Source organism: Hoplias malabaricus, chromosome Y (assembly GCF_029633855.1).
Source record: "Hoplias malabaricus isolate fHopMal1 chromosome Y, fHopMal1.hap1, whole genome shotgun sequence".
In the NCBI taxonomy this organism is placed as follows: domain Eukaryota; kingdom Metazoa; phylum Chordata; class Actinopteri; order Characiformes; family Erythrinidae; genus Hoplias; species Hoplias malabaricus.
This window is the reverse complement of record NC_089820.1, coordinates 68,916,349-68,942,823: the sequence shown is the minus strand read 5'-3', so window position 1 is coordinate 68,942,823 and position 26,475 is coordinate 68,916,349. Positions and strand designations below refer to the sequence as shown.

General features: G+C 41.1%; 2 protein-coding genes across 2 annotated transcripts; one reads left to right on the top strand and one right to left on the bottom strand.

Annotated features, from left to right (window-relative positions):
* Nucleotides 1–2,468: 2,468 nt before the first annotated feature.
* Nucleotides 2,469–15,588, top strand: LOC136679134 (F-box/LRR-repeat protein 4-like). The gene is made up of 8 exons (XM_066657442.1): nucleotides 2,469–2,570; nucleotides 4,153–4,739; nucleotides 5,808–6,153; nucleotides 7,039–7,283; nucleotides 7,668–7,881; nucleotides 11,301–11,372; nucleotides 11,497–11,809; nucleotides 12,116–15,588. The coding sequence occupies exons 2-8, from the start codon at nucleotides 4,231–4,233 to the stop codon at nucleotides 12,277–12,279; spliced, it is 1,863 nt and encodes a 620-aa protein (XP_066513539.1). The 5' UTR covers nucleotides 2,469–2,570; nucleotides 4,153–4,230; the 3' UTR covers nucleotides 12,280–15,588.
* Nucleotides 15,589–20,707: 5,119 nt separating this feature from the next.
* Nucleotides 20,708–22,163, bottom strand: LOC136679743 (POU domain, class 3, transcription factor 2-like). Its single transcript, XM_066658410.1, has 3 exons — nucleotides 21,944–22,163; nucleotides 21,817–21,904; nucleotides 20,708–21,657 (listed from the first exon to the last, which is right to left on the bottom strand). Exons 1-3 carry the CDS (start codon nucleotides 22,161–22,163, stop codon nucleotides 20,883–20,885), a joined length of 1,083 nt encoding a protein of 360 aa, XP_066514507.1. The 3' UTR covers nucleotides 20,708–20,882.
* Between the last annotated feature and the right edge of the window lie 4,312 nt (nucleotides 22,164–26,475).

Genomic DNA, 26,475 nt, shown 5'->3' with positions numbered 1-26,475 from the left:
AAATGTGGCCAAATTTTCTGAAATGTAATAAATAAATTAAAAGTTCACTGACCCTTTGCATTCTCTACTTTTCTTTTGACTAGACACAAGAATGTTGCTAAGAGGATATAACTGCGACAGCTGCTGATGTTGGATGATTAGTTCAGGAACTCAACCCAAAGGTACTAGATACATCGTCAGTCGCTCCAGAGAACACAGTTTCCCTGTTCCACAGCTGGGGGAACCATGGCCTGGTGGTTAGGGAACTGGGCGTGTTACTGGAAGGTTGCCAGTTCAATGCCCAGAGCTGGCAGGTCATGACTGAAGTGCCCTGGAGCACTGTATGCTTACTGCCCCCTAGTGTTCCTGTGTGTAAATGTGTGTTTCACTGCACGGATTGGGTTAAACGCAGAAAACAAATTCTCGTGTGTGTGTGTGTGTGTGTGTGTGTGTGCACAGTGGCCAATATAGTGATTCTAGTCAAATTCTAACACTAGAAGGCTTTACTCCCATCACTTGGCATTGGATACACTGACCATAGGCTAAATTACTAATTATAATGAATATAAAATTGTTGTGAGAATAGCTGCATTTTAATATTTTTATTTTTATTTTTGGAGTGTGTTGGTGTGAAAGAGAGAAATGAATTTACTGAAAGAAACTGAAAGACAATTATTCCATTCTCTTCTCAGTTTGTTTGCTAACGAGCGCTTGGCCCCTGGACGGTCACTCTGGCCCTGGAGAGACCAGCTGCTCTTTATACGACAAAGAGCCCTCAATTCATCAGAGAAACAAAGTGTCTGGACAAGTCATTCACCGCTGAAAATGCCAGCCAAAAAATTGCCTTGCCTCTTCAAAGCTCTGTGGCCTAGAGTGAGCCCGGGATGAACAGGCACCCACGGAGAGCCTGGTCAGGTGGGAACGGCCATTTATGGGAAAATAAATGTCACAATTATCACATTGTCAGTTAATTCCAGTGGACAAATGTTTTATTCAGCACATCAAATAATGATATCACCCATCCTGGCTTGTGGCGCTCCACACATTAAGCTTTTGGCCAGTTGAAGAGGTATTTGGACTGGTTATGTGCATGTTTAAATGTTTGTTGAAACCAAACATCCCCAGTATGTTGAATACACTAGGCAAAAAAAGCCTCCTCATATTTAATGTTACTTATCATATTATGGTGTATCTTGTACAGAGCTATAAGTAAAGCCATATCGATAAATCAAGCTAGACAATCAAACAGACACAAAACTCTCAAAAACTCCAGTCTAAAATCAGTTATTTTTATAAGGTTTCAACAGAAGTGCATATTCATTCATGCGTTCATTCATTCATTGTCTGTAAACGCTTATCGGGTTCAGGGTGGAGGTGGGTCCGGAGTGGGAACACTCTCTGAAGGGGGAGCCAGTCCTTCACAGGGCGACACACATTCATTCACACATTCACTCACACACTCGCAGTCTCCATTCTGCATGGTATACAACTGCATTATCGCACATTATACAAAGAAAAAAGATTATAATGGAGAGCATTTCACTTTCATTTACAGGGTGTTGTTAAAAGAAGAGGTGTTGCAACACAGTAGTGAACATATTCCTGTCACAACTTTTTTGGAAATGTGTTGCTCGCATCAAATTCAAAATAGGCAAATACATTTAAAAAAAAATAATAAAAAAACATTCTCAGTTTGAACATTTAATTGTTGACTTTGTACCATTTTCACTTAAACTATAGGTTCTAGATGATTTGCATGTCATCGCAGTTTTAGTACAGAGTCTCAACATTTCATTTGAACTTAGTTTATATACACTATATTGCTAAAAGTATTTGCTCATCTGCCTTCGCATTCATATGAACTCGAGTGACGTCCCATTCTTAATCCATAGGGTTTAATATGATGTTGGCCCACTCTTAAACAAGTTTTAAGAGCGTGTTTATGTTTATGTGTGTTTATGCAGTTTGTCATGCATAACACCGTGCACATGTTTTCATTTATTTATCTCCCTCCCAAAAATATAACATGATTACATTTTTAAATCAAATGATACTATGCTTCCTTTTCTTCACATTTATTGTTTTGTATTACATTTTAGTATATATTATTAAATGCTTTACTCTTAACAAAAAGGAAAAATGTGATTAATTGCAATTAAAATTGCGACATAACGGTGTTATTAATTAGTTAATTACTTTAATCGATGGACAGACCAAACATACCAGCGTTTATTATTCTTCCATATAACTCCTATACCAAAACTACATTGACATAATTTGTCTATTTTTTTTATTTCTAAATCTCTGAATCATTCAAAACTCCAAGGCGAGTATGTCACGGGCCTGATATTATTAAAGCATAAAAAAGTACAAAGAAATTGTACAGGTTAAGGGCCGTTTCTTGTTGTAGTCACACGTTTTGCGTAAAAACTGCATTACCCATAATCCTTTGAGGCCGCTTTGCCGGATGTTGCTGTGCAGAGTAAACACGCACAGACACTAACTCACCCATACACAAAAATACACACACGTACAGCCTCTCCAATGGCCGCTGGACAGTTCTCTAACACAAACTCGCCCTCTGACACTGTGTAAGTTGTTATTTGTTTGTGTTAGTAGCTGTAAATGTATCTCTAACCGTTGTCAGAACCTGTTTTAATCATAGTTTGCTGCCTGTTCGCTTCAGAGACACAGAGGCAGGTCAACGACTGATCCATACACTGACATTTCAGCGTTTTACGCTTCCTGTATTCATTAATGCCAGTATGCAGTCTTTTAATTTTATGCGAACGTTTTGTTCTGCGCCTTATTTTACTCCTAACGTCTGTGTCTCTTCTGTGTCTAATCCTTGTCTTTTCTAATCTGCTTAACAAGCTATAGCAGCGTTTGTATTTGCATTTAATATATAATGTAATGTTAGAACTATTGTCATTTAAAGATGAGGCTTTAAAGCTAAATGAACCAGCTTTATTTGTAAGGAGGTACTTAAAATATCCCTCTGGCCATTGATTAAACCCCCTATAACATCTCTTTCATCAGAGTTACATATTTTTAAGGTATTTCAGAGAAAAATAAATAAACTAATGCCTTAAAAGTGACTTTGATATTACTCTATGCCTTCACCTTCTTAGATTATACATGGATCTTATGAACATACAACTAGTCTCTAGCTTTGTTGCCACCGACCCCTGCACCACTTGCAGCTTAAAGCCCCCATCTCACGAGTTGGCAGGATTGGTTACTTAGGTGGTTGATTTAAGACACTGTGGCTGTCTGAATTATGTCTTTGTCATTTGTCATTTCAGATGAAATACCTGGTTCTTATCACAACCACTGTAAAGAATCAAGTTCCTTTTTCTCATAGCAAGACTATTTACGTTCTCATTTCAGTATATATACCTTATCGTTTAGCAATTCCTGAGAAATGTCATATAAGATCAATAAATAAAGAGTAATTTTAAGGGTTTATACAAATAACAGAAATGTTTTGCTCCTAAATGATCTGTTTTTCTTGCTTGTTTCTGTTTTGTTTTGTTGATGCAGATATATACACGTCAGTCCAGATACAGTAACACAGTTCAAAGTAATAAAAGACTGTTTTAAAGACATTAAAACCTGTATGAGCAGGAACTTCCTTCAGTTTCCTTTCTGTGTTTTGTCAGTTACATTTCTAAGACCCATAGCAGCACAGGGACATCTGTTTTAACTGTTAAGTGGTCGGTTGCCCTTCTCCAAGAATCACATACAGCTCAGTTAGTGGAAGGTCAGTTTCTAGTTTTTAACCAAAAGTGGGCAGCTTGTTGAAAATTCACACGCATGATTTTTGCTGTATGTTTTGAAAATGAACTGCAGTTGATGGCAGATTTTTCTCATGAGCTTTTGAATTTGTGAGTTTCTGCCTACATTCAACACCACTCGCAAATACACCCAGAATTAATGCAACACAGACCAAACTTTCTTATTAACATATTAACAGAGGAACGAAAATGAGAGAAGCTTAGAAGAGAATGAGGGATGTATCAGCAATACAGTTTTAAAATTGTATTTCAAGAGACTGTTTATAGTGTATATATTTAACTTTGGCAAACTGCATCAACTGAATCACTGAGCATCTGCAGTGTTTTGCTGATCTAAGTCTGAGTGCTCTCTCTCTTTCTCTTTTTAACCTCACAGGTAGTGCATGCAGCTGGCCCTGTAGCCTGAGCAGTGTAATCTGTAGGGGGCGCTGCCCGGGAACTGACCCGGTCCCCTATGTTCCCTATGCTAACTGTTCTGAGCATGTTTTACTATATCTGTCTGCGGCGGCGATGCAGGAGTGGTTCCAGAGGCGAGCCTCTTGGTGGCCGAAGGGCTCTGGTGGATTTGGGGCACCGTTCTAGTGTGCCGGTGTCTGTGGAGGTGGAACAGTATGCCAAGGAGGTCTTGGACTTCAGTTCTCACTACGGCAGTGAGAATAGCATGTCCTACACCATGTGGAACCTGGCGGGGGTCCCTAATGTGTACCCGAGCTCTGGGGACTTCACACAGACAGCGGTCTTTCGAACGTACGGACACTGGTGGGACAAGTGCGTGAGTGCCAGAACGCCGTTCCGTCGTACCCCACCTTCCTTCCACAGCCGGGACTTCCTGGAGCTGGCCTTTGAGGAGCAGGTGTTCCCTACTGCTGTGGAAGTGCTTGAGACCTACCACCCTGGAGCCATTGTCCAGATCCTTGCCTGCTCCCTCAACCCCTTCACTCAGAACCCACCTACTGATGTCAGGTAAAAGATACAGGTCTCAGATCTACGCTACATGAACCTAGAGTAACTGTTGTTTAAATCTGGGCTTTACATGCCTTCCAACCCTTAAACTTAGGTAGATTCAGGTAACTGACCTCTCAGATTCATGAGGCAAAGGGGATTTCCACATTGTTGTTGTTTTCAATATACATTTGATTTACAGAATCATTTATATGTAGTTGCATAATCGCCTTATGAAGGACTGGCTCCATTCCGGGTAGGCTCCAGACCCACTGCAACCTTGAACTGGATAAGGGTTACAGACAATGAATGAATGAATGTATGTAATGAATTTTTATACCTAACCATAGCTGCAACTAACAAAAATTTGTATAATTGATTAATCTAACTGAATCACTGGACACAAGGCATGAACACAGCCTGAAGGGGGTGCCAATCCTTCACAGGGCGACACACACTCACACATTCTAACCTATGGACACTTTTGAATCGGCAATCACCCTCCAGCGTGTGTTTTTGGAGAGTGGGAGGAAACCAGAGCACCCTTAGGAAACCCATGCAAACACAGGGAGAACACACCACACTCCTCACAGACAGTCACCCGGAGGACACCCACGCAGACACAGGGAGAACACACCACACTCCTCACAGACAGTCACCCGGAGGACACCCACGCAGACACAGGGAGAACACACCACACTCCTCACAGACAGTCACCCAGAGGAAACCTACACAGACACAGGGAGAACACACCACACTCCTCACAGACAGTCACCCGGAGGAAACCCATGCAGACACAGGGAGAACACACCACACTTCTCACAGACAGTCACCCGGAGGAAACCCACGCAGACACAGGGAGAACACTCAAACTAACACCCTCTAGGACCCTGGAGCTATGTGACTGCGGACACTACCTGCTGTCCCACTTGAATATCATTACTTCTTAAACTAAACCTCCATTTTCCAAACATTCTCGCCATTTCTGTTGGTCCATACACTTCCATTTCCATAACACATAAAGGATGTGTTTGACCCCATGTCACGACTTTGTATAAAAGGTCTTCGTGTCTGTATTTGTGTGTGTAGGTGGGAAGTGTTATGGTCTGGTGAGCCCACCAAAGTTCTGAGTCCTCAGGCCCGTCAGTTCTCCCCCTCCATTCGTCCTCTGAGCTTCCCCACCAACCTGCTTCGTGTGGAGGTGAACAGCTCTTTACTGGAGTACTACACAGAGCTGGACGCTGTGGTCCTGAAGGGCATGCGACAAAGACCCATTCTTGCCCTCTACAGCATGCCCACAATCCACATCAACGACCTGAGTGACGGTGAAGACGACCTGACTGAGACCGGCAGCGGCGCACTCTGCTGCAGAATGAATGCCAGCGACCACAAACAAAGCCATGGCAATGGGTACTTTGATAAACTACCGTACGAGGTACCTACAACCTTCTTAGAGCTGCAAAAGTCAGAATGTACTGTTATAAACCGGATTGTCTGTATATTAAAGGAGTGATCAGTCTTTTCTACAAGCACAAAATACCAAACAATATTTAACAATATTTAAATTTGATAGTGATAATTAATTATTTGTTTTTATTATTAATTATGGTCCGTACAACTTGAAGAATCAAATAGCTTTGTTCCAGAATGAACCAGTTTATGCTCAGGTGAGCAGTTACTTCACGTCAGAAGGCCATATTAAAATGAAGTTTTAGTACAAAGGAATCATCTGAGAATCCATTGGAGAGACAGAGAAGCATGTCCATTATTTATGAACATCTTTGCTTTACCAGAGAAATGTGAAATGCCTAGATATTTTTGACATGAGACAAGAAAGTCTCTGCTTCAGCGATTGTTTATAGTAATTTTGAGATAGAGTCTGTCATTTTGTGGGAGAGTAATTTAGAAATACCTGTGTGATGTGTTATGCTAGCAGCCAAACCACTGTCATTCAGAGTGTGTGTGTGTGTGTGTGTGTGTGTGTGGTGTGTGTGTGTGTGTGCGTGCGCTCGTGCTGTATATACTGATAGCACAATTATTTTAAAGAACACCCACACACAACACAATCCGCTCAGCTGTGGAATATTGTTCTTTCACATGCCTTGATAGATTTCTCTACACTCTCTAAACACTTGTTATAAGCATTTGTGAATGGAAGGCTTCGTTTTGCATGAAGAACTGACTTTATCAGCCATATCCCGTCTGTATATCTTTCTATTAATAATTATTATTCAGCGCAACCTTAGACAAAAGTGAGCAATAATGTTTCTATTCTATTCTCTCTCTCTCCTTTGCCCTTTCCCCAACCTCCCTACTGTAGTTGATCCAGCTGATAGTGAGCCACCTGGCCGTTCCAGACCTGTGTCGTTTGGCTCAGTGCAGTAAGCTGCTGCAGCTGCATTGTTGTGACCCGCTGCAGTATGTGCAACTGAGTCTGCAGCCGTTCTGGAGCCGTCTCAGCGACGCTGCGCTCTCCCACCTCCAGCCACGATGCACACTTCTGCAGAGACTTAGCATGAGCTGGACTGGCAACAGGGGAGCCATCACTGCTGCTGGGTTCTGCAGGTCAGAGCTTAAAGAGCCTGTTTACATTTGGTCATGTCATGTAGTAAAGACGCCCTGCGTTCAATTTACCTCGTAAGTCGTATGTTGGAGCTGGGAATCACATAACACCGAGCTGACCACGTTTGGTGTTTGGTGTGTTCTTCTTGTGTCTGTGTCGGTTTCCTCCGGGTGCTCCCGTTTCCTCCCATGGTCCAAAAACACATGTTGGGAGTGGACTGGTGACTCAAAAGTGTCCGTACGTGTGAGTGTGTGAACCGAAGAAGTGGTTACGGACAATTAATTAATGTTTTATGTAGCTTAGACACCTCATTTTCATTTGTGTGTGTGTGTGTGTGTGTGTGTGTGTGTGTGTGTGTGTATGTGTATGTATTTCCTCTCACTCAGCTTCATCCGGGCTTGTGGAACGAGTCTGGTGTGTTTGGAGCTATCATGCTGTCACTACCTAAACGAGGCTTGTGTGGAGGTTGTGTGCGAGACATGTCCTCATCTCCAGGAACTGGACCTCTCCTCCTGTGACAGACTGCAGCCTCAGGCCTTCACACACATCTCCAGACTGGCACGACTCCGTCGCCTCATTCTCTACCGCACCAAGATAGAGGTGAGAAAGCAGAGCAGACTGCAATTATGCTTGTGTAATTATAGCTAGTAAACTAAAGCTAAACTAATTTTACTCATGGATTGTCTACACTCTACGATAGTCGTGATGACTTTGCTGACGTTGCCTACTATTTGGCTGATACTGAGGTAACATCTCTGGTCTTTCATCACGTAATGTGCCATGCCCCACTGTGAAACTCACAGAAATCTCACTTTGTGATCCACCACAGCTTTGAATGTCACAAGAATATTCTCTCAGGGTTTGTTTTTCAGCAGCTTTATCTCATACAGCAGACAAGAAGTAGTCATATAAGGCCACTGTTATCACACAATGTGTTACAAACTTCAGCAGGCAAATGTCTCCAGATAGACTTTAAAATTCATAACATTGTACTGTGCGTGTGCACTCACAAGTCTACATAACACCTGCATAAGGCTTTAATGGCCTTTAATAAACACCGATAATTTATTCAAACAAGGTTTTGTGTTAGTTGTCGTAACCCTTTCTGGGGAGAAATCGACCAGAGCATTTTTTGATAAAGCTTTACTGATGTTTATTTAGGTTTATCAGTGTCTGGACGTACTGTAAGGTGTTACCATAGATGTTGTTTCATTGGAATAAGCCTTTTAAGTTAATTTCTGTGAAAGTAGGGAAGGAAAATAATGATTGATAGCTTAAGGTAATGGTTGACGCTTCATAAGTTGAGGTACAGCTTAAGGTTACGACGTCTGATATTGTGATAATGTTTGAATTCACTGTAATTTTAGCTCAAAAACAAGGCAATCACTTCAAATAACTGAAATAACACCCATAACACAGGGTGTGCATTTCAGAGAGGCTCAAAGCTTTGTGGTACTTATCTGTTGACGTCTTATAGGCCTAATGTTTCACTGCAGATATACATACCGTTTACACACACACACACACACACACACACACACACAAACACGGAGTGTCAAATCCTTCATCTGTGTGCTATTAGACTGTCACTAACATAATTAACATGTTTCTTTTCTCACAATCAGCAGAGTGAATGCAGTGCAGTCAAATTCACTCTCACACACTCACACACACATTAGTTTTTCACACACACACTTTACTGAGACATGTTTTAACAAAACTAAGAACAATAGCTCTATGTGTGTGTGTGTGTGTGTGTGTGTGTCTTGATGGAGATGTGTAGCCTGCTATTTGTAAGACCATGATGATTCAGCTGTTTCTGTCAAAACTAAGACATTTTCTGAAATTTTAAACCTTCTTCTTCTCACTGCCAGCATTATTCATTATCTGCCAAGCCATGAAGTCATGTAATACTTTTATTTTGGAGTATCCGTGCTAAACAAAATGGCTGTGTTTTTGTTCACTTCCAGAGCGTATTCCTCTGTCTCGTTTTTCCACCGCAGCTCCACTGTGGTTTTGAGCTTTGTTTTCTTTGATCATTTAATAGGAGCCAGCCTTTGTTCCTTTGTCTGTGTGTGTGTGTGTGTGTGTGTGTGTGTGTGTTATTTTCAGTCTGTTGTGGGGATGACACATTATAATACTGACATTATTTTATTCTCTTGTTCATTGGAGACTTTAATGTCTGTCATACTCAGAGCTGTGTTAAACTAATACAGAGCCTTGGGATATATCTTAGGGACACACTAATCCACAGATACAATGTGAAAGCATTTACATCAGTCAATCAGCCACAAAATTAAAAGCACTGACAGATGAAGAATAGTAGAACATTGATTATCTCATTGCAGTGACACCAATGGCAAAAGGGGTGGGATATATTAGGCAGCAAGTTAACAGTCAGTTCTTGTTGTTAATGTGTAGGAATAAGCAAAATTAGCAAGTGTAAGGACCTGAGCCATTTTGACTTGGGCCAGATTCTGATGGTCACAATGTTTTGGTCAGTGCACCTCCAAAACAGCATGTTCTTGTGGTGTGTTCCAGGTATGCAATGGTTAGTACTGAATTATAGGCACATAAAAAGGATTCAGCTTGGGCAAACAGCACTATATTCAGCCTGCTGTGATGCACTGTGTTCTGACTCCTTTATTTCAGAGCCAGCATTAACTTTTTCAGTTTGTCCTACAATATCACTGTGGGGTGTGATCAAACAGCCTCACCTTTGCTCCCCTTATCATCAATAAGCCTTGAGCATTCAATAACATGCCGCCGGTTCACTGGTTGTCTTTATTTGGACCACTTTTGGTAGGTAATTACCACTCCATACAGGAACACCTCACAAGACCTGGGGTTTTAGAGAGGCACTGGCTAAGAACTAAAACGTTCCTACTATCACTATTTTGTCTTTGTAAAAGTGGCCTACATTTTTCCTGTTTCCAACACATTAACCAGGAGCATGAATGTTGCTTTGCCCCACTAAAATCACAACGTTTAAAAGTCAATTTTATCCTGGATGGCTGAATAGAACTACAGAACATGCTGTGAAAATTCACTCCACTACATTTCCCACAATGCCCCAGTGCCTTTCCGAAATCTTGTGCAGCTAACGCTTTCAATCAGATACATTTTAGTTGATAAATATTTAAAAGAAAATCAGCCACCCAACAGACACGTAAAAATAGCTCATAGCTATAAATATATTAGTAATAGTTACTAACCGTAACCGCATTAACCCACTGAAAATACACATTACACCACTATAGCAAACACACAGGCATTCCCTGCTCACAGAAAACAAATGTAAGAGCAGGAAACACCAACCAGCATGAAGTTCTCGTGAGCACATTGGTTTTAAAGACTCATTTCTGAGTTCTACATTATATCATATTAGGAGCCGCAGAATGTCAGTTGAACAATTCTGTCACATTTTCAGTGAACCCCATGTCTCCCATATGTCAGGAAACATGGATTGGCAGTTTTGGCAAACACACATGAATGCATGTGAGGATTCTAATATAAAAATATCATTTTTAATTGTTCTAGAAATTGCGTATTAAACCGATTTAATTCAATTAAAAAAAATGTCTAACAACAATTAATGTTTAACAGGCTTTTTACTGGAGGCACATTAGTGCACCTTCGACTGACTGACAGAGGGGTGCAGCAGTGCCCCTCTAAACTCTGTGTGTGCCTCAGTACAACATTTAGCCTAGAAATAAACTTGACATTAACTAGGAGAACTAATTGTTTACTTGCTGACTAATATATCCCACCCCTTGACTTGTCCCTTTGTAAGGAGATAATCAGTGTTATTCACTTCCCCTGTCAGTGGTTTTAATCTTGTGGATGATCACAGTATACGTACATTATTTTACAACATTTATCAGACTTCCTTATTCATAGTAACTGTGTTGTCCACATGAGAGGTGTATCCTTAGCTAGGTCAAAGCCAATAATACAGCCATGGTCTTATTCTCTCTCTCTCTCTCTCTCTCTCTCTCTCTCTCTCTCTCTCTCTCTAGCAAACAGCTCTGCTCAGTATCCTGACATTCTGTTCTGAACTAAGACAGCTCAACCTGGGCAGCTGTGTCATGGTGAGACGCACAAATTATCACACACTATGTGAGGAACATGGTAATAATGCACATGATACACATTGCAGATAGAAGACATTTATTTGTTCAGATGGAGGACTCTGATGATGATTTTTGTGTTCAGATTGAGGACTATGACGTGGTGGTCAGTGTGCTGGCTGCTCGGTGCCGGAACCTTGTGTCTCTGGACCTGTGGCGCTGCAGGAATCTTAGTGAGCGAGGGCTGGGCGAGCTGGTGTCTGGATGCTCGTTCCTGGAGGAGCTGGATCTTGGCTGGTGCTCCAGTCTACACAGCAGCTCTGGATGCTTCCAGCTGCTGGGACGCAAGCTGCAGCGCCTGCGCAAACTGTTCCTCACTGCGAACCGCACCGTCTGTGACAATGACCTCGAGCAACTTGCAGCCAACTGCCCCGCACTGGAACAGCTCGATATACTCGGTCAGAATACACACTCTCACACAGTAGAAATACATGGATTTGACTGCTTTCAGATACAGAATCATACATGAGGTCAGGTACCGGTGTCGGGAGGTATGTTCAGCATCAGAAATCATCCCAAATGGAGCTCCGTAACCTTGAAAAGCCAAACACTCTGGCCCACATTTAGCATTGAGCATCGTGGCTTGTGTGCATCTACTACAGAATGTCCTTTTGTGTTTGCATCTATGTCTCATAAGGTTTGTGTAAGGTGTTAGGTGGTGTGTTGTGGAGTGTAAGGCTATGTTTTTTTCATTGTGTGTGCAGGTACTCGGATGGTGAGTGCGGCTGCTTTGCGCAAACTTCTGCAGTCGTGTCCTCGTCTGCGTCTGCTGGATGTTTCTTTCTGCTCTCAGATCGACACTCGGACTGTCCAGGAGCTGTCCAGCCTCTTTCCGAATGTCTCCATCAAAAAGAGCTTCACCCAGTGACCTCTGCACCTGCCAGACTGCCAGCCCCAATGAAGGGGCCGCTAGGACCGTGTCACCACAGCTCTCCACGAGGTTTCCAGGTGCTGCCAGTGTGGTCCTTTTGCTTAAATGTGGTAGTAAAGTGAAAACCAGCTTTACACCGTTTCCCCCATTAATTTAAATGTAGTCTGTTAACTAAGACCTCTCTAGTGTCTGAGGTTTGATTTTCTAATTTTTTTTTTGCACTGGAGCTATTAGAACTCAATGATTAATCATTTACATATTGAATAGTAGTCAATATTATAGAAGCAATACATTTTTTTAATCAGCAATACATAGCCAACATTTCTTATGAATTATTACTGATGATTTATTATGTTTTTACACTTGGTCTACAGAGACTAGCTTATGTGAGATGAACCAGATGGCTTTGAAGCCCTTGAATGTATCCGTTTATGCTCCATAGAGCAGGTCCACACATGGGTCTGACATATCTAGGCTGCAACATTTCATAGCGTGACTAAGAATCATTGGAGATAATGACTGATTGCTCTTTTAATATCAAAATAAGAAGCCAATGTTGTGTTATTATTTTATGTATTAGAATGAATTACCAGCATTGTTTTTTTTTTAACCTTTTTCAATCTCACTTTGCTAGGCATCAAAACTTGTTGCAGACTTGTTCCAGTGAATAACTAATGAATTAAACTTCAGACATCAGATTGTCTTATCTGATTGACTGTATTTAGTTGTAACGGGGGAAATTATGTTGAATTTTTATGCCGAATTCTCGCTTTAAATCAAGCACAGAGCTGAAAGACTGAAGCCTTACTGGCTGAGTTTAGACTTTCCCATTTTTTTTCTTCACTTTTGACCTCAGTGATCTTAACCTCAGGGTTTTATTTTCATCATTTGTTTTTGCAAAAACAAAGTCGCGGAGCACTCCTTCCTCTGATCATTAAGTAGTGAATATTTTGCTGATCTACAGTAAATGCCAAATTCCTCTGGTTTCTCAAGTGTAGGTGTTCATGGTTATGACTGAGCATTCATTTTTACGTTTTTGTTGGGGTTTTTTATGCACTTGGTTTGTGTTCTTGAAAACTAACCTTTTGAAAATGAGCCAAATTTTTACAGACGGAAAGAAGTCGGATCTCTAAAACAAGCTCCCTGTCATCTTTCACGGAATCTGAAACTGGATTAAAAACTGCTGAATGGAGCTTGATTTTCTGCATTGAATGGATGCATTACACATCAGACTGACCAATGAGAATGCTTCTTACACTATATGGCCAAAGGTTTGTGGACACCTCACCCAATCAGAAGTGTGTTCATCTTTACTGCAGCAACAGCTTCTACTCCTCAATGCTTTACGTTCGATGGCATTCAGTCACATAAACGTTTCAGGTTATTGATGATGGGTTATTAGTTTTGGATTACAAATATGGCTTTTACTTGTAACAGTGGTATTGAATGGACTTCCATCACTCAAAAGAACACTGTTCCACTGCTCCACAGCCCAGTGCTGGGGGGATTTATACCACTCTAGACCATGCTTTATATTTGGTATGGCCAAACTTAGATTCATGGGCAGCTGCTCCAAAGCGTTCCATTACATTCATGCTTTTTATATGTAAAGCATCTAATGAAACTGGCTTGTACCTCACATACTCACTCACGGTTAGGAATCGCACCACAAGGGGTGCTATTTCTCCCATTCACTGTCACATTTAAGGACTGATCCACAGGGAGGCATTATTAGGCTTCTCATAAGTGACAGTGTCCATGTTCATGGAGATTATACTACAGCAGATTACACTACAAATCGGAATTCATTCATTGCAAAAGGTGCCTACAAACCTTTGGAGAGTGTATGTTGCTTGTGGCAGAGCACAGAAATGGATGAAACTATCAGCATTAAAATGTGGAAGTTAATATAAATGAATATATATGAATGATGGAAAAATCAAACTAAATTACTATTTATGCATCATAAAATGTATCTACAATAAGCATAAAAAGGAACATTTACATTTTTTTCTTCTGTTATATTTTGCAAAACTTGAAGTACTTTGTAACACTATCTTAGTAAAATACCTACTGAACCATCTATAAAGACTTTTCCAACACTCATCATCTCTCATTAACACTTTCGGCATTTATAGTTATAGACCTTTCTAGATGTTTATGTCAGTCGACATGAAAGGCTTATGTAGGTGTTAGGTAGCCTTAAGTGTTACAAGAATTAACTTTTCATTGCAATATGATGTAAAACAACCAGCCATAACATTAAAACCACCTGTCTGTTTTTGCATTCACTGTCAATTTTATCAGCTCTTCTTACCATACACTGTCACTGTGGTGGTACACTAAAGGATACATATTCTGTACCTTTAATTAGGGAACTTAACTGTACCTTACATAATATTAACTGTGGATTTTAAAGTTGTGTTGAGTTCATTCGCCTCGTTTCACCTCCAAGACTTTTATTGTGTTCTTTTATTCTCCACAGTTGTATAATGAAAGATTACAGAGATCCCCCTCTCCTTCTGGAGAAGAGAACGTAATGAACCTTTAGGGAACACAACTGGATTTTAACACCACTGCTGCACCTTTAAAGATACACTACAGTGTTTGTACCTTTAGTGACAATGACGTACCTCTTCTGTACCTTTATTTCTGACAGTGTACAGGAGCACTGTGTATTTCTACAATTACAGACTGTAGCCATCTGTTGCAGAGCAAGTATTCTTTGGGTGGTGGATCGTTCTCTCCCCTTCCTCTTGGCAAGTGTAACAATAAGAAGGTGGTTTTAACATTATAGCTGAACAGTGTATGCTAGTGCCTTACATGATTATGAGACTCGCAATTTGTGTGTGTGTGCGTGTGTGTGTGTGTGTAACCAAAGCTCTTCATTTATGGCTTTTTATTTTCTATTTTTTTTTTATTTATCCTCCACTCTTCACTGTTCCTGCACATGGCTGTATGTTGTTTATTTACTTTGTGCAATTTTAATATTTACTTAAGTCAGAATTTCAACTCGTTCATTATAAATCACCATATATATATTTCTTTTTTTTATTCTTATTCATAAAAGCACACATTCATTAACACTCAGTCATTAACAAACGCTCTGATCATTAAGAAATGGGGAAAAGGTTCTGCTAAATGCAAGAGTTTTTGACAAAAACTTCATAATTATTTATTATTGTTATTATTGACATTTGTATGATATGATTTATTTAATTGATTTTTGTAAATGTTATTGAATTAGTGCCATGTTGAAGATGAGCATTGCAGTGAAAATTGCAGGTAAAAAGACTGACTGAATAAATAGGAATGTTCAATGAGAATAAGAATAATACTGTTATTGAATATTCACTTTGTTATTTTACTGTAATCCCTGAAGTTTATTAACTGTCAGTTCCATGAGGACAATAAAAGGTTAGGCGCACATTAACTCAGATCCTAAATAATCTAAGATTGGGCTCTGATTTAACGTGTGTTAATCAAGTATTAAATGCCACATTTTTGACAAGTAAAATTAAATGAAAATCTCATCACACACAGCCAAGTATTACATCAGTACCATCTACAGCAATCAGCCACAAGATTAAAACTACTGACAGGTGAAATGAATAAAGCTGATGATCTGTTTACAATGGCACTTGATGAGGAGCGGCATATATTTGGCAGAAAGTGAACGAAGTTGATTGAAGTTGAGTGAGTGTAGTACAAACGGTTACAAAAGTTAATGCTAGCCCTTTCAGGAAAGTGTCAGAAAACATCACAGCTTGCTGTACATGGTGTTGTGTGCCCGTGCTGACCCCTACACAGAGCTCCACACATTCACTTCACACCCCTCAGGCACCCATGTCCCTATCAGCCGGTGTGTTGTCTTATACCACCTTTGTGAGGTAGTACCCACTACATACTGGGAACAGCCTACAACACCTGCTGTTTTAAAGATGCCCTGACCACAGGATATAGGATCACAGTTTGGCCCTTGTGAGAGTGGCTTGGACTCTTACGCTTGCCCTGCTTCTGACACTGACTTCAAGAACTGAATGTTCCCTTGTTGCCTGATAAATCATCGCTCTCCAACGAAACATATACATAACTTTTTTGTCTATTTCATACGCCCAATTTCATCTCCTGGACTTGTATTTCTTTCTTTTATTTTACACAGTTCTGTAATGAAAAATTGCAGGTATCCATCTCTCCTTCTGGAGAATAGAATGTAATGAACATTTGGGGATCAAAATAGGACTTTAACATCACTGCTGTACCTTTTTTTTTTGAGAGTGCATGGAGAATAGACCAATAAAAACCCTCCAAAATTACTTGAATTAAAATCTTTTACACAGACTTCCACTGAAACATAAGAAGGATGTTTCTTTCTCCTGTGCACTTACTGTTTTAGATATGCATGTTTATTTTTGGACAGAGACTATACCCCATCGTGTGACAGATGCCACCCACCGTACCCAGATCATCAGTGTAGTTCCTTTCACCTGACAGAGGTTTTAATCTTGTGGCTGATCGATGTATAATTTTAAGTACTTAATAAAACTTTACCCCTAAGTCATCTTTCAAAAACTGAAACTCAGTATAGACTTGAGTCACTGTCAGGTCAACGCTGTAGTTCCCAGAATTCTGCCACCAGGTGTTGCTACAAGACCAGAATGTACTCGATATCATGAATTTCAGCCTTTTTTCCACGTTAAAGACATCTGTTCATCACAACAACACACAAAGGCATAGTTTTAACGTATAAATGTAATTTTGGGGATATTTTCAGAAAACAAAATTGAAGGCTCATTTTATTAGAAATATTAATTATCATTTGAAAGCATGTAATAACATTAAAATATTGATATTATTAAGAGTAGTATTTTGTCATAGTTGCTTACTAAATTCTAATTATGTTTGAAAAATGATAGAAATCCTGCTCTAGATCCTAAAGAAATCTACGTTAAAGATGCACCGCACAAATTAAAATACACCACATTCAGTCTTAATTATTACTGCAATATTAGGAGTTTACACCTTTATATCTCTTTGCTGCATCTATAGGTTTAACTCTGTCATTCTCATGAGTTTAGAAAAGGAAAATATAAAAACATTTTCCCTTAATATAAAAACCTTTTTTGAAGTGTACTGTAACAAAAAAAAGATTATAATAACATCTTACTATATTTGCTAAATTTAGTGATTTTATTTTTAAAGAAAGTGTCTTATTCTGCAGATTATTTTACTTGTTTCAGCATTAGTTGAATTTCCCGCTAGTGGGAAGAAACACTTTCACTGGAAAAGATAATTTAAAACAAGTTTAAAACATTCTAGGGAGAGCTGAATAATCGTATCCTTACAACAATGTGAAATAATAGATAAATTCAGTAGATTTAAGATGTCTTTCCTGAATATGTGATTTTCTTTTTTGTTCTACAGTGTGCTATATGCCACAGGTCCAGCAGGAAGAGGGTTTGTTGAAAAAGAAAAATAGAAAAACATAAAGTAAAATAATGACCTGATTAAATGATAGCCCAGTACAAATAAATTGGACCGGTGTACGTTCTGAAATGTGAGACATTGGAGCCTATTCCATGTTTGTGGATTTCTAGAAACCCGCTGTAGCCTCTAAGAAAAGCTGTTTACGCTTATTATCATCCTCAGTTTAAACAGATGAATGAATGTGAAGATGACCAAAAAAATGAAAGGGCTTAAAGTATGGAAACAGATATTACAATGCAATTAAAGCAATGTTTTAACCTTATAATAAATAAGTTGATTCGAGTGCAATAAAATGTCTATGTTTATTACATTTCCAATAATAAATTGCAAAAAAGACAAATAAATACACTAAATATTTTCCTGGATTTATAGAAAAATCATGGGACAAATAAAAATCTAAAAACATATTTTCTGGGCGGTATTTTTTATGATTTTGGCCACTACACTAGTCTTACACCTCTAAATGTGTTTGGTGATAGATACTGCTGCTTTTGTACTTTACTGCAGTCAGTATTTATGCACACTTACTTTTACTAGGCCATGGTTTAGAGTAGTCTTGCACATTAGATACAAGATGAATTCATTTGACTCCACTGATCTTAAACTCGCTTTATGTTTATGTTTATATATAAGAAATGTCTGACGACATAATCAGACACTGAAACATCAATTCCGAAATGAATGAATAAAATGAAACAGAAATATGTAAATGCATCAGTTATAGCTGTGTTTTTGAAGAGTTAAACAAAGATGTCAAATTACATTTTTGACCAAATCCATTTAATTTGAAGTTCATAAAAATAAAAAATATTAAAATAAATAAATAAATCAAAGCCTGTATTTCCCAAAACCTCTGAAAATTTATTACACAAACTCGTTCAGATAAAGGGCTGATAAAGACAGAAATCAAGAAAAAAATAAAACAGTTGTCAATAATAAATCCATAAATTCATCCACAGGAGAGTGGGGAGATAAAGTTACAGCAAAGAATATTACAATCCTGTTTATAGTATTAATGTTGTTATTAAGATTTTTGAATACCGATCAGCCATAACATTATAGCCACCTCCTTGTTTTGACAATCATAGTATCAGCTCCATTGACCATAAGGGTACACTTGTAATTCCGCAATTACCGACTAGTTCATCTGTTGGTGTGCATGTTTTGTTAGCTTCATGTCCTTTAATGGTCATGACAGCTGTGGGACCACCACAGAGCTGGTATTATTTGACTTACATGTTTGTGGTGGTGTGTTAAGTGTGTTTTGTGATGTGATGGATCAGACACAGCAGTGCTGCTGGAGTTTTCAAACACATCATTGTGACTGCAGGACTGAATAGCCCACGAACCTAGAATATTCCGCCATCAGTGTCCTGTGAACATTGATGAAGGATTTGGTGACCAACACAAAAGCCCACAGCTACAATATACCTCTAAAAAGTGTCTAAAAGAGTCAGCAAATGTGTACAATGTCTAAACAGTCCAACAGCACTACTGTGAGTGTAGAAAAAGGGGATGGCATTAATATTTTAGCTGATGGGTGTACTTCACCTCTTAAAACGAACAGGGGCCCAATAACCCTGTGCTCTTCTGGAAAATAAAATATATAAAATAGGTCACATAACTCCATTTAAGAGTTTATTTACAAACTGGGGTTCTGCAGATAATAATAATAACTGTAACTGATTTAACAGATTGTGTTTAAAGGGATATTCAAAGATTCTGTGTATGTTTAAATGCGCTATAATCTGTGCTTAATCTCTCAGCTACAAAACAACAGGTTTAATAGAACAAAATAAAAGTCCTGCGCAAAAGTTGGCTGCCTCTGCTAAATTGCAGTAAGTGAAATTTGTTTCTCGTTTACATATTTGAAAGAGAATAAAACTTTTTTAAAAGAAATATAAAACTATTTAAAAAACTCAATCATTAAATTAACAATTGTCTTTGCACTGACCGTGTTTAACATTTTAATTTTCCATCCTAAATTCAGCAAATTAGCCGTGATTGTGTTTTCATATCGCAGTGTAGAAATTTGCACTTGTTTAAGGGCGCATACCTTTTACACAAAACTCTAAAAACATTATAAGAAAATGACAAAAACAACACAAAAAATATTAAAATATTTGGCTAAAGATTTGAAGCGTTTGAGAAGCTTATTAATATTTATTAATATGTCCCTTCTGTTACAGACCGATTATAAAAAAATGCTGTGAAGACCTATGAAAAATAAACCAAAAAAAAAAAAAAGATTAAATAAACCAACTCATCCGACTAAAATTAACGTGGTGATAAGAGACGTTATTATTGATTTGAGATTCCCCTGTTTATAAGAATCCTTTAGATTGTTTGCCTCACACTCTCTCTCTCTATTTAAAAGATAGTGGTGATATTAATTGGCTGTTTTATAAAATGGTACGATATTGAAAAATCATGAAAACATAAAGCAAAGAGGACGCACTCACACCTGGGTAATAATAATAATAATAATAATAATAAGAGTAATGCAGTCTTTTGCTGCTGGGAGCTGGGCGCGTGCAGCAGCAGGGCTCCTCCGTTACGCACCTTTATTTTGTATTCTGTATTGTTTTGATGTAGGCTCCGAGCACTATGTAGGTGGTGTGTCCGGGCGCGCGCTCTCCAGTGTCCCGTTTGATCCACCTCCGCCATCCGCTCTGAATAATAGTCATTAATAACACAATCCAGGATCATCTCTAATGTTGTTCGGTGGTTGGTCGGATTGGTTTTTGTTTACTCTGCGCGCGCCCTCTCTCGTAGGGCGCCACGCTCTCTCTGTCTCCCCCCCATCTCTTTGATCCAACACTACCCAAACTCACCATCACAACCCAGACCCCCACCTCCATCTCCACCACTGCTACTGCGCTTAATCCATAGACTCGGGCTAAGTTTGTTTTGTTTACTGTACTCTGAGTTCACTCTGTTTATGGAGACGTGCGCCTTCAGGCTTTTGCAGCGCGCGCTCTCTCTCTTTCTCGCTCTCTCCCGTTGTTTTCATTCACCACGACCACCTCCTCCACCTCCTGCTGCTGCGTGTAATCCATGAGAGTGAAGTAAAAGAGTTGCTTGACTGTTTGTTTCACCTGTTCTGTTTTTGTTTACTCACTGCTCGCGCCACCCACGGGCGGCGTCATGCGCTTCTCCTTCTGCCGCCGATTGCAGAACCACACGCGCACCACCTCCTTCTCGAGCCGCAGGCTGTCCGCGAGGCTCGTGATCTCAGCCGCCGCGGGCTTGGGGCACTTGAGGAAGTGACTCTCGAGCGCGCCCTTGACGCTCACCTCGATGCTCGTGCGCTTCTTGCGCTTGCGGCCGTGCGCCGCGAGCTTGTCGAGGCCAGCGGGGCCGCTCGCGCCGCAGTCCGCCTCCTCGAGCCACTTCCCGAGCAGCGGCTTGAGCTTGCACATGTTCCGGAAGCTGAGCTGCAGCGCCTCGAAGCGGCAGATGGTCGTCTGCGAGAACACGTTTCCGTAGAGCGTGCCGAGCGCGAGCCCCACGTCTGCCTGCGTGAAGCCCAGCTTGATGCGCCGCTGCTTGAACTGGCGCGCGAATTGCTCGAGGTCGTCCGACGTAGGCGCGTCTTCGTCCCCGGCGCCGGTCTCGAGCTGATTCGGATGCTGTTGATGCTGTTCGTGCTGGAGCGCGTGGTGCGCGTGCTGGTGATGCTGCTGGTGCTCGTGCTCGTGCTGCTGGTGGTGGTCGTGCGCGTGGTGCATGCCGAATCCGGACAGTGTATAAGTCTCGTGCCCGTTGGCGCTCGCGCTCGCCCTCCACGCGGTCGCGCTCGTCTCGTGGCTCCCGTTGGTGCTGCTGTTGTTATTAGTGCCGTGCGCGTGATGCACGAGCCGCTGTTGCAAGCTGTTGCCGCCGTTATTGAGGTGCGCGAGCTGTTGCTGTAAGGTAGTGCTGTTACCATTACCGTTACCGTTGTTGTTGTTGTTGTGGTGCACGAGCCGCGCTTGCAGGCTGTCGCTCGCGCTGTTGCCGTTGTTGTTGTGGTGCGCGAGCTGCTGTTGCAAGTTGCTGCTCGCGCCTCCGTCGTTGCTGCTGCTGCTGCTGTTGTTGTTACCGTTCCCGCTCTCGTCCCGCGCGCTCTGCACCACGGGTTTGACCTCGCGCTCTCCTCCTCCTGTGTCTCCGCCGCCGCCGCCGCCGCCACCGCTCGTGCTCCAAGCGTCCCCGTGCGCGGCCAGCGCCGCCGTGAGCCACTGGTGCGCGTGGCTGAGCGCGTGCCCGCCCATGACTCCGCCGTAGTCGCCGTGCAGCAGCAGGCTGTGCGCGTGCGCGTGCCGGTACGGCGGCTCGTGCTCGTGCTGCGGCTGGGGCTGTTGCTGCTGCTGCTGCATGGCGGCGGAGGGCGGGAGGCTGTAGGCGGCCATCGGTCCCTCCGCCACGGCGCCGCGCGCGACTCTGCAGCAGCAGCCGCGCGCCACCGCCGCCAAAAGCACCGCGCGAGCACGGCGTGCGCGCGCGCGCGCGGGCGGGCGGGCACACGAGCGTGCGAGCGCGCACGCGCAGCACTGACACGCCCACAGCAGAGGGATCATTGGAGGGGAAACCCGGTGACGGACAGAATGGAAGGGGAGGTGGGGTGGAGGGGGGCTCTAAGGATGGGCGCGTACACACACACACACACACGCACACGCGCGCACCTATCACGCAGCCCAAATCCACTCTAAAGTACATGCCCTTTCTCAATGCCCAAAAATTTGTGGACACCCTGGTTCACTATCTGTGGGCACAGTGTAATCTCCATAGTGAGGCGACAGCAGTGGGTCGCTCTGGAGCAGATGCACATGAGCCTAAGGTCACCTTGGTCAATGTCAAGTGCTAGTGCCCTGCCTCTCAGAGCTGGTCTGTGCTGGAACTGTGGAGTGGTGTTCTCTGGGGTGACGGAGCCCTTTGGGACGGTTTTCAGTGTCAGAGCTACACTCTTAAAAATCATTTTCAAGGGTTCTTTAGTAAAGAAAAAGAACCATTAACAGCCCCATGAATCATTAAAAGGTTCTTTCCATTGTTAAACCATGGAAAATGTGCTATAAATATAGGTTCTATAGTAAAAATGTCAAGAACAGTTTTTGGTTGCATACAGAACCCTTTTCTAAAAGGAACTAACATGTAGCACATTACCTTTCAATCTAAAGAACCCTTTCAGTAACGCAAAAGGTTCTTCAAATGTTCAGTGTTCAATATAAAACCGTTTTCTTGACTAAAGAACCCTTGTAGAACCCTTGCAGTCATTTATAATTGTGTAGTCATCCAGCATCAACCTCTGACCTCACTGATGTTTAAGAGGCTGATCAAAGGATCTCACCCCTTCACAGAACAGAAGAGACGATTACTGCGTTCAATGTTGCGATGCCGTATAAAGTAGCACTGGTTTAGTAAATTCAGATTAAGTTAAATTATTCCTGTGTGCTGTGTAGAGAAATGGTAGAGTGAGCATCACACTGAACACTCCCTCTCTCCTCAAGGTAACCTTAAATGAACTAAATGAGTTTTTAAACTGAGTGTGCTCTGCTGCTCAGAACTAACCACAGTGTGGAGAATTTGGGATTTTTTCAGTGGAGCTGCTGGTTGCTATAGAGAGAAATCAAACTACTGCCCAACTGTCCCCAACTCTAAAGCTCCTCTAAAACTAACCCCCCGCGACACCCCTCCCCAACACATACTTCTAAAGACCCACTTACATCAGCTTTCACACAGGACAAAGGAGAGAGAGAGAGAGAGAGAGAGAGAGAGAGAGAGAGAGAGAGAGAGAGAGAGCGAGAGAGAGAGAGAGAGGGACAGAGAGAGAGAGAGAGAGAGATCGCTGAAAGAAAGAGAGAGAGAGAGTGTAATGGAAAAAGGATATATGAAAAGAAAGTGGAAAGGGGAAAAAATGAGAGACAAAGAATGTGAGGAAGAAGCGTGAGAGAGAGAAAGAGAGAGAGAGTGTGTGTGTGTGTGAGTGAGTGAGTGAGTGTGTGTGTGTGTTATGTATTACAATTATTCATCTTTATTTTGTAAATCTCTGAAAATAAATGGATGTATGAAATGACAAATATTCAATTAGTTTTCATTAGGTGTCCAACAATAGGTGTCCACTTCATCAGTTTGTAAACAATAACTCTATTAACCCCATTCATCTTCATTAAAGGACCCATGTATTTTCTTGGATTTCCCCTCGGTAATCCACAGGTGATGCTGGTCCGCTTTTATGAACCAAAACAGACTTTATTCATTTGTTCCATTTCCATCTGCTCTTTATCCACTGGAACTAACCAAGCTGTTTACACTGATCAGCCAAAACATTATGACTATCTCCTTGTTTCTACACATAAGCACTTTGTAGTTCTAAATTACAGACTGTAGTCGCTCTGCCTACTTTGTTACCCCCCTTTCCCCCTGTTCCTCAGCGCTGCAGTGACACTGACGTGGTGGTGGTGTGTTAGTGTGTGTTGTGCTGGTGTAGAGTGGATCAGACACAGCAGTGCTGCTGGAGTTTTTAAACCCTGTGTCCACTCACTGTCCACTCTGTGAGACACTCCTCCCTCGTTGGTCCACCTTGTAGATGTAAAGTCAGAGACAGTAGCTCATCTGTCGCTGCACAGTGTGTGTCGCTCGTCCTCTAGTCCTTCATCAGTGACACAGGACGCTGTCGGCTGGATGTTTTCAGTCGGTGGACTGTTCTCAGTCCAGCAGTGACACTGAGGGGTAGGAGGGTAAGAAAACCTCAACCTGCTTCCTCCACATGCCCCTTGATTTCAGGACAGTGCTATAAAATGAGTTATATTCTTCAACTCTAGGGAGAGTCCAGTGTCCTTTTGATGGCTTTAGTTTCAGAAGAAGTACTAGATGTGCACTGTATAGTGAATGTATAGTGTGCACATTCATTTTGCCAAAATACATTCTGAAACATAAAGAGTGATTACACACTACATCAGGCTCTTACTAATAATTAATAAAAGTTAAAACATCTTCCACTATGTGATTCCTGCAATAAATACTTCAGGTCCACTTTTATTGGTCTAAATATTTCTGTTTGCGAAAGACAGTGACTGTCGTAAAAGTCTTAAGCGGATAATCGTGTCGAAGCAAGAGGGGATTAATGAGAGACGGGGGATAAAATAAAACCCTTAGAAAAGATATGGTGCTGAAATCCATTGGCGTAATAATGAACATCATTGTGGCATAACAGTGAAATCACCCAAATCAAAAGAACATTTGCGGCAATTAGGGTCGTAATTCCTCGCATTACGGTGGAACGGCAGAACGGCGGCTAGGCGTGAGGACAGGGAGCCACACGACATTTACTCTAATGGCATAATATGTAAACTATGGGCCGTCCAATTACACGGCTTAACAACGCATAAACGATGCAGCTCTGTTATTGGGGGGTCGTGCTAATTGGTTTGGAAGGGCCAGTAAGATCACACACAGAGCAAGAACGCTGTTCTGAGTTGTTCTGGGCTGCTCTGAGCTCCAGGGGCCACTTCCAAACTACATGTAAGAGAATCAGAATTAATGAGCGGGAACCTGAGCGTTAAATTAACAGTAATTATTCAAGCCGCACGCTGTAAAGATTTTCATTTTTAACAATGTAATTACACCACTGTCTCCACATGCATCAGCCAAATCCTTCTCAAGAAAAAAAAAACAAGCTCACTTTTCCATAGAAAAACCCTTAATTCAGTGGCACAGCGTTTTAACAGAATTTTCAACTGATTTTTAAAAAATCCTCTCAATATTATAAAACAACTCAGAAATGAATATTCATTATTCATAAGAGCAATAGCAGCACCTCTGAGAAACACAAAACAACCCAGGACATTTGTCACCTTCTAGGAATTATTTGTCAAATTTTAGGGTAACCCCCTCCACCCCCACAACATTTCTTATTTTTCTTTATCATTCTTTCAGTTTTGTTCTCTCTGCAGTGAGGGTTGTTACATTATTAATGTTCATCGTGAGGGAAAACACCTTAGATTTCTATCGTTTTCAGTTTAAGAGAGCCTCGGATCCCTTCGTAGTGGTGTTGATGGTAAAGTAGGGCTGGGCGATACGGCCAAAATTTATATCACAATATATTTCTTAAATTCGGTTGATACGATAGAATACCGATATCGATATAAACAATAAAAAATACACGGAAAAACTGCTAAGAAATGAAAGCAACACGACATCACTGTCAAACAACAACCTCCTGGCTTTGTCAATATTAATATATTTTTAATCATTTTAAAACTGAGGACAGCGCCCTCTAATGATCATCAGTCAGTAACAGACACTGTAAATAATGTGTATTGAAATACTGAAAATGTGTTTAAAATCATATAATTGTTATTGAAATATTTGATATTGTGATATATATTGATATTGAATTGAATTGGTCCAGCCCTGTGGTAACCAGTCATCTGTGTTAAATGTATTTGTAACCATTTATAAACACATTTCTAATAATAACTGTAATAAAAACTGTCTCTAAAATAGATTCAGAAATGGCCCCTTTAACAGTTCGTGTTTTTTTTAGATTTGTAAATACTTTCATTAATAGTTTACCAAACTTTCAATAAGGTTAGTTTTGGGAATACATGTGTACAACCCCTATATTCTCTATCTATCTTTCTTTCTCTCTCTCACTCTCATATTTATAATATGTGGTAATCCAGTACAATTAGTCTGCACAAAAACCTTGTTAAATCTGTGCCC

Bases quoted from the DNA above. Each gene is read 5' to 3' on its own strand.
- LOC136679134 (XM_066657442.1), top strand. From the start codon at position 4,231: ATGTTCCCTATGCTAACTGTTCTGAGCATGTTTTACTATATCTGTCTG. The intron at 7,284-7,667 runs GTCAGAGCTTAA...CCTCTCACTCAG, and splicing joins ACTGCTGCTGGGTTCTGCAG to CTTCATCCGGGCTTGTGGAA. The intron at 7,882-11,300 runs GTGAGAAAGCAG...CTCTCTCTCTAG, and splicing joins TCTACCGCACCAAGATAGAG to CAAACAGCTCTGCTCAGTAT.
- LOC136679743 (XM_066658410.1), bottom strand. From the start codon at position 22,163: ATGGCCGCCTACAGCCTCCCGCCCTCCGCCGCCATGCAGCAGCAGCAG. The intron at 21,905-21,943 runs GTGGCGGCGGCG...CAGGAGGAGGAG, and splicing joins GGACGCTTGGAGCACGAGCG to AGCGCGAGGTCAAACCCGTG. The intron at 21,658-21,816 runs CGCGAGCAGCAA...CGCGCACCTCAA, and splicing joins AGCAGCAGCAACGACGGAGG to TAACGGCGGCAACAGCTTGC.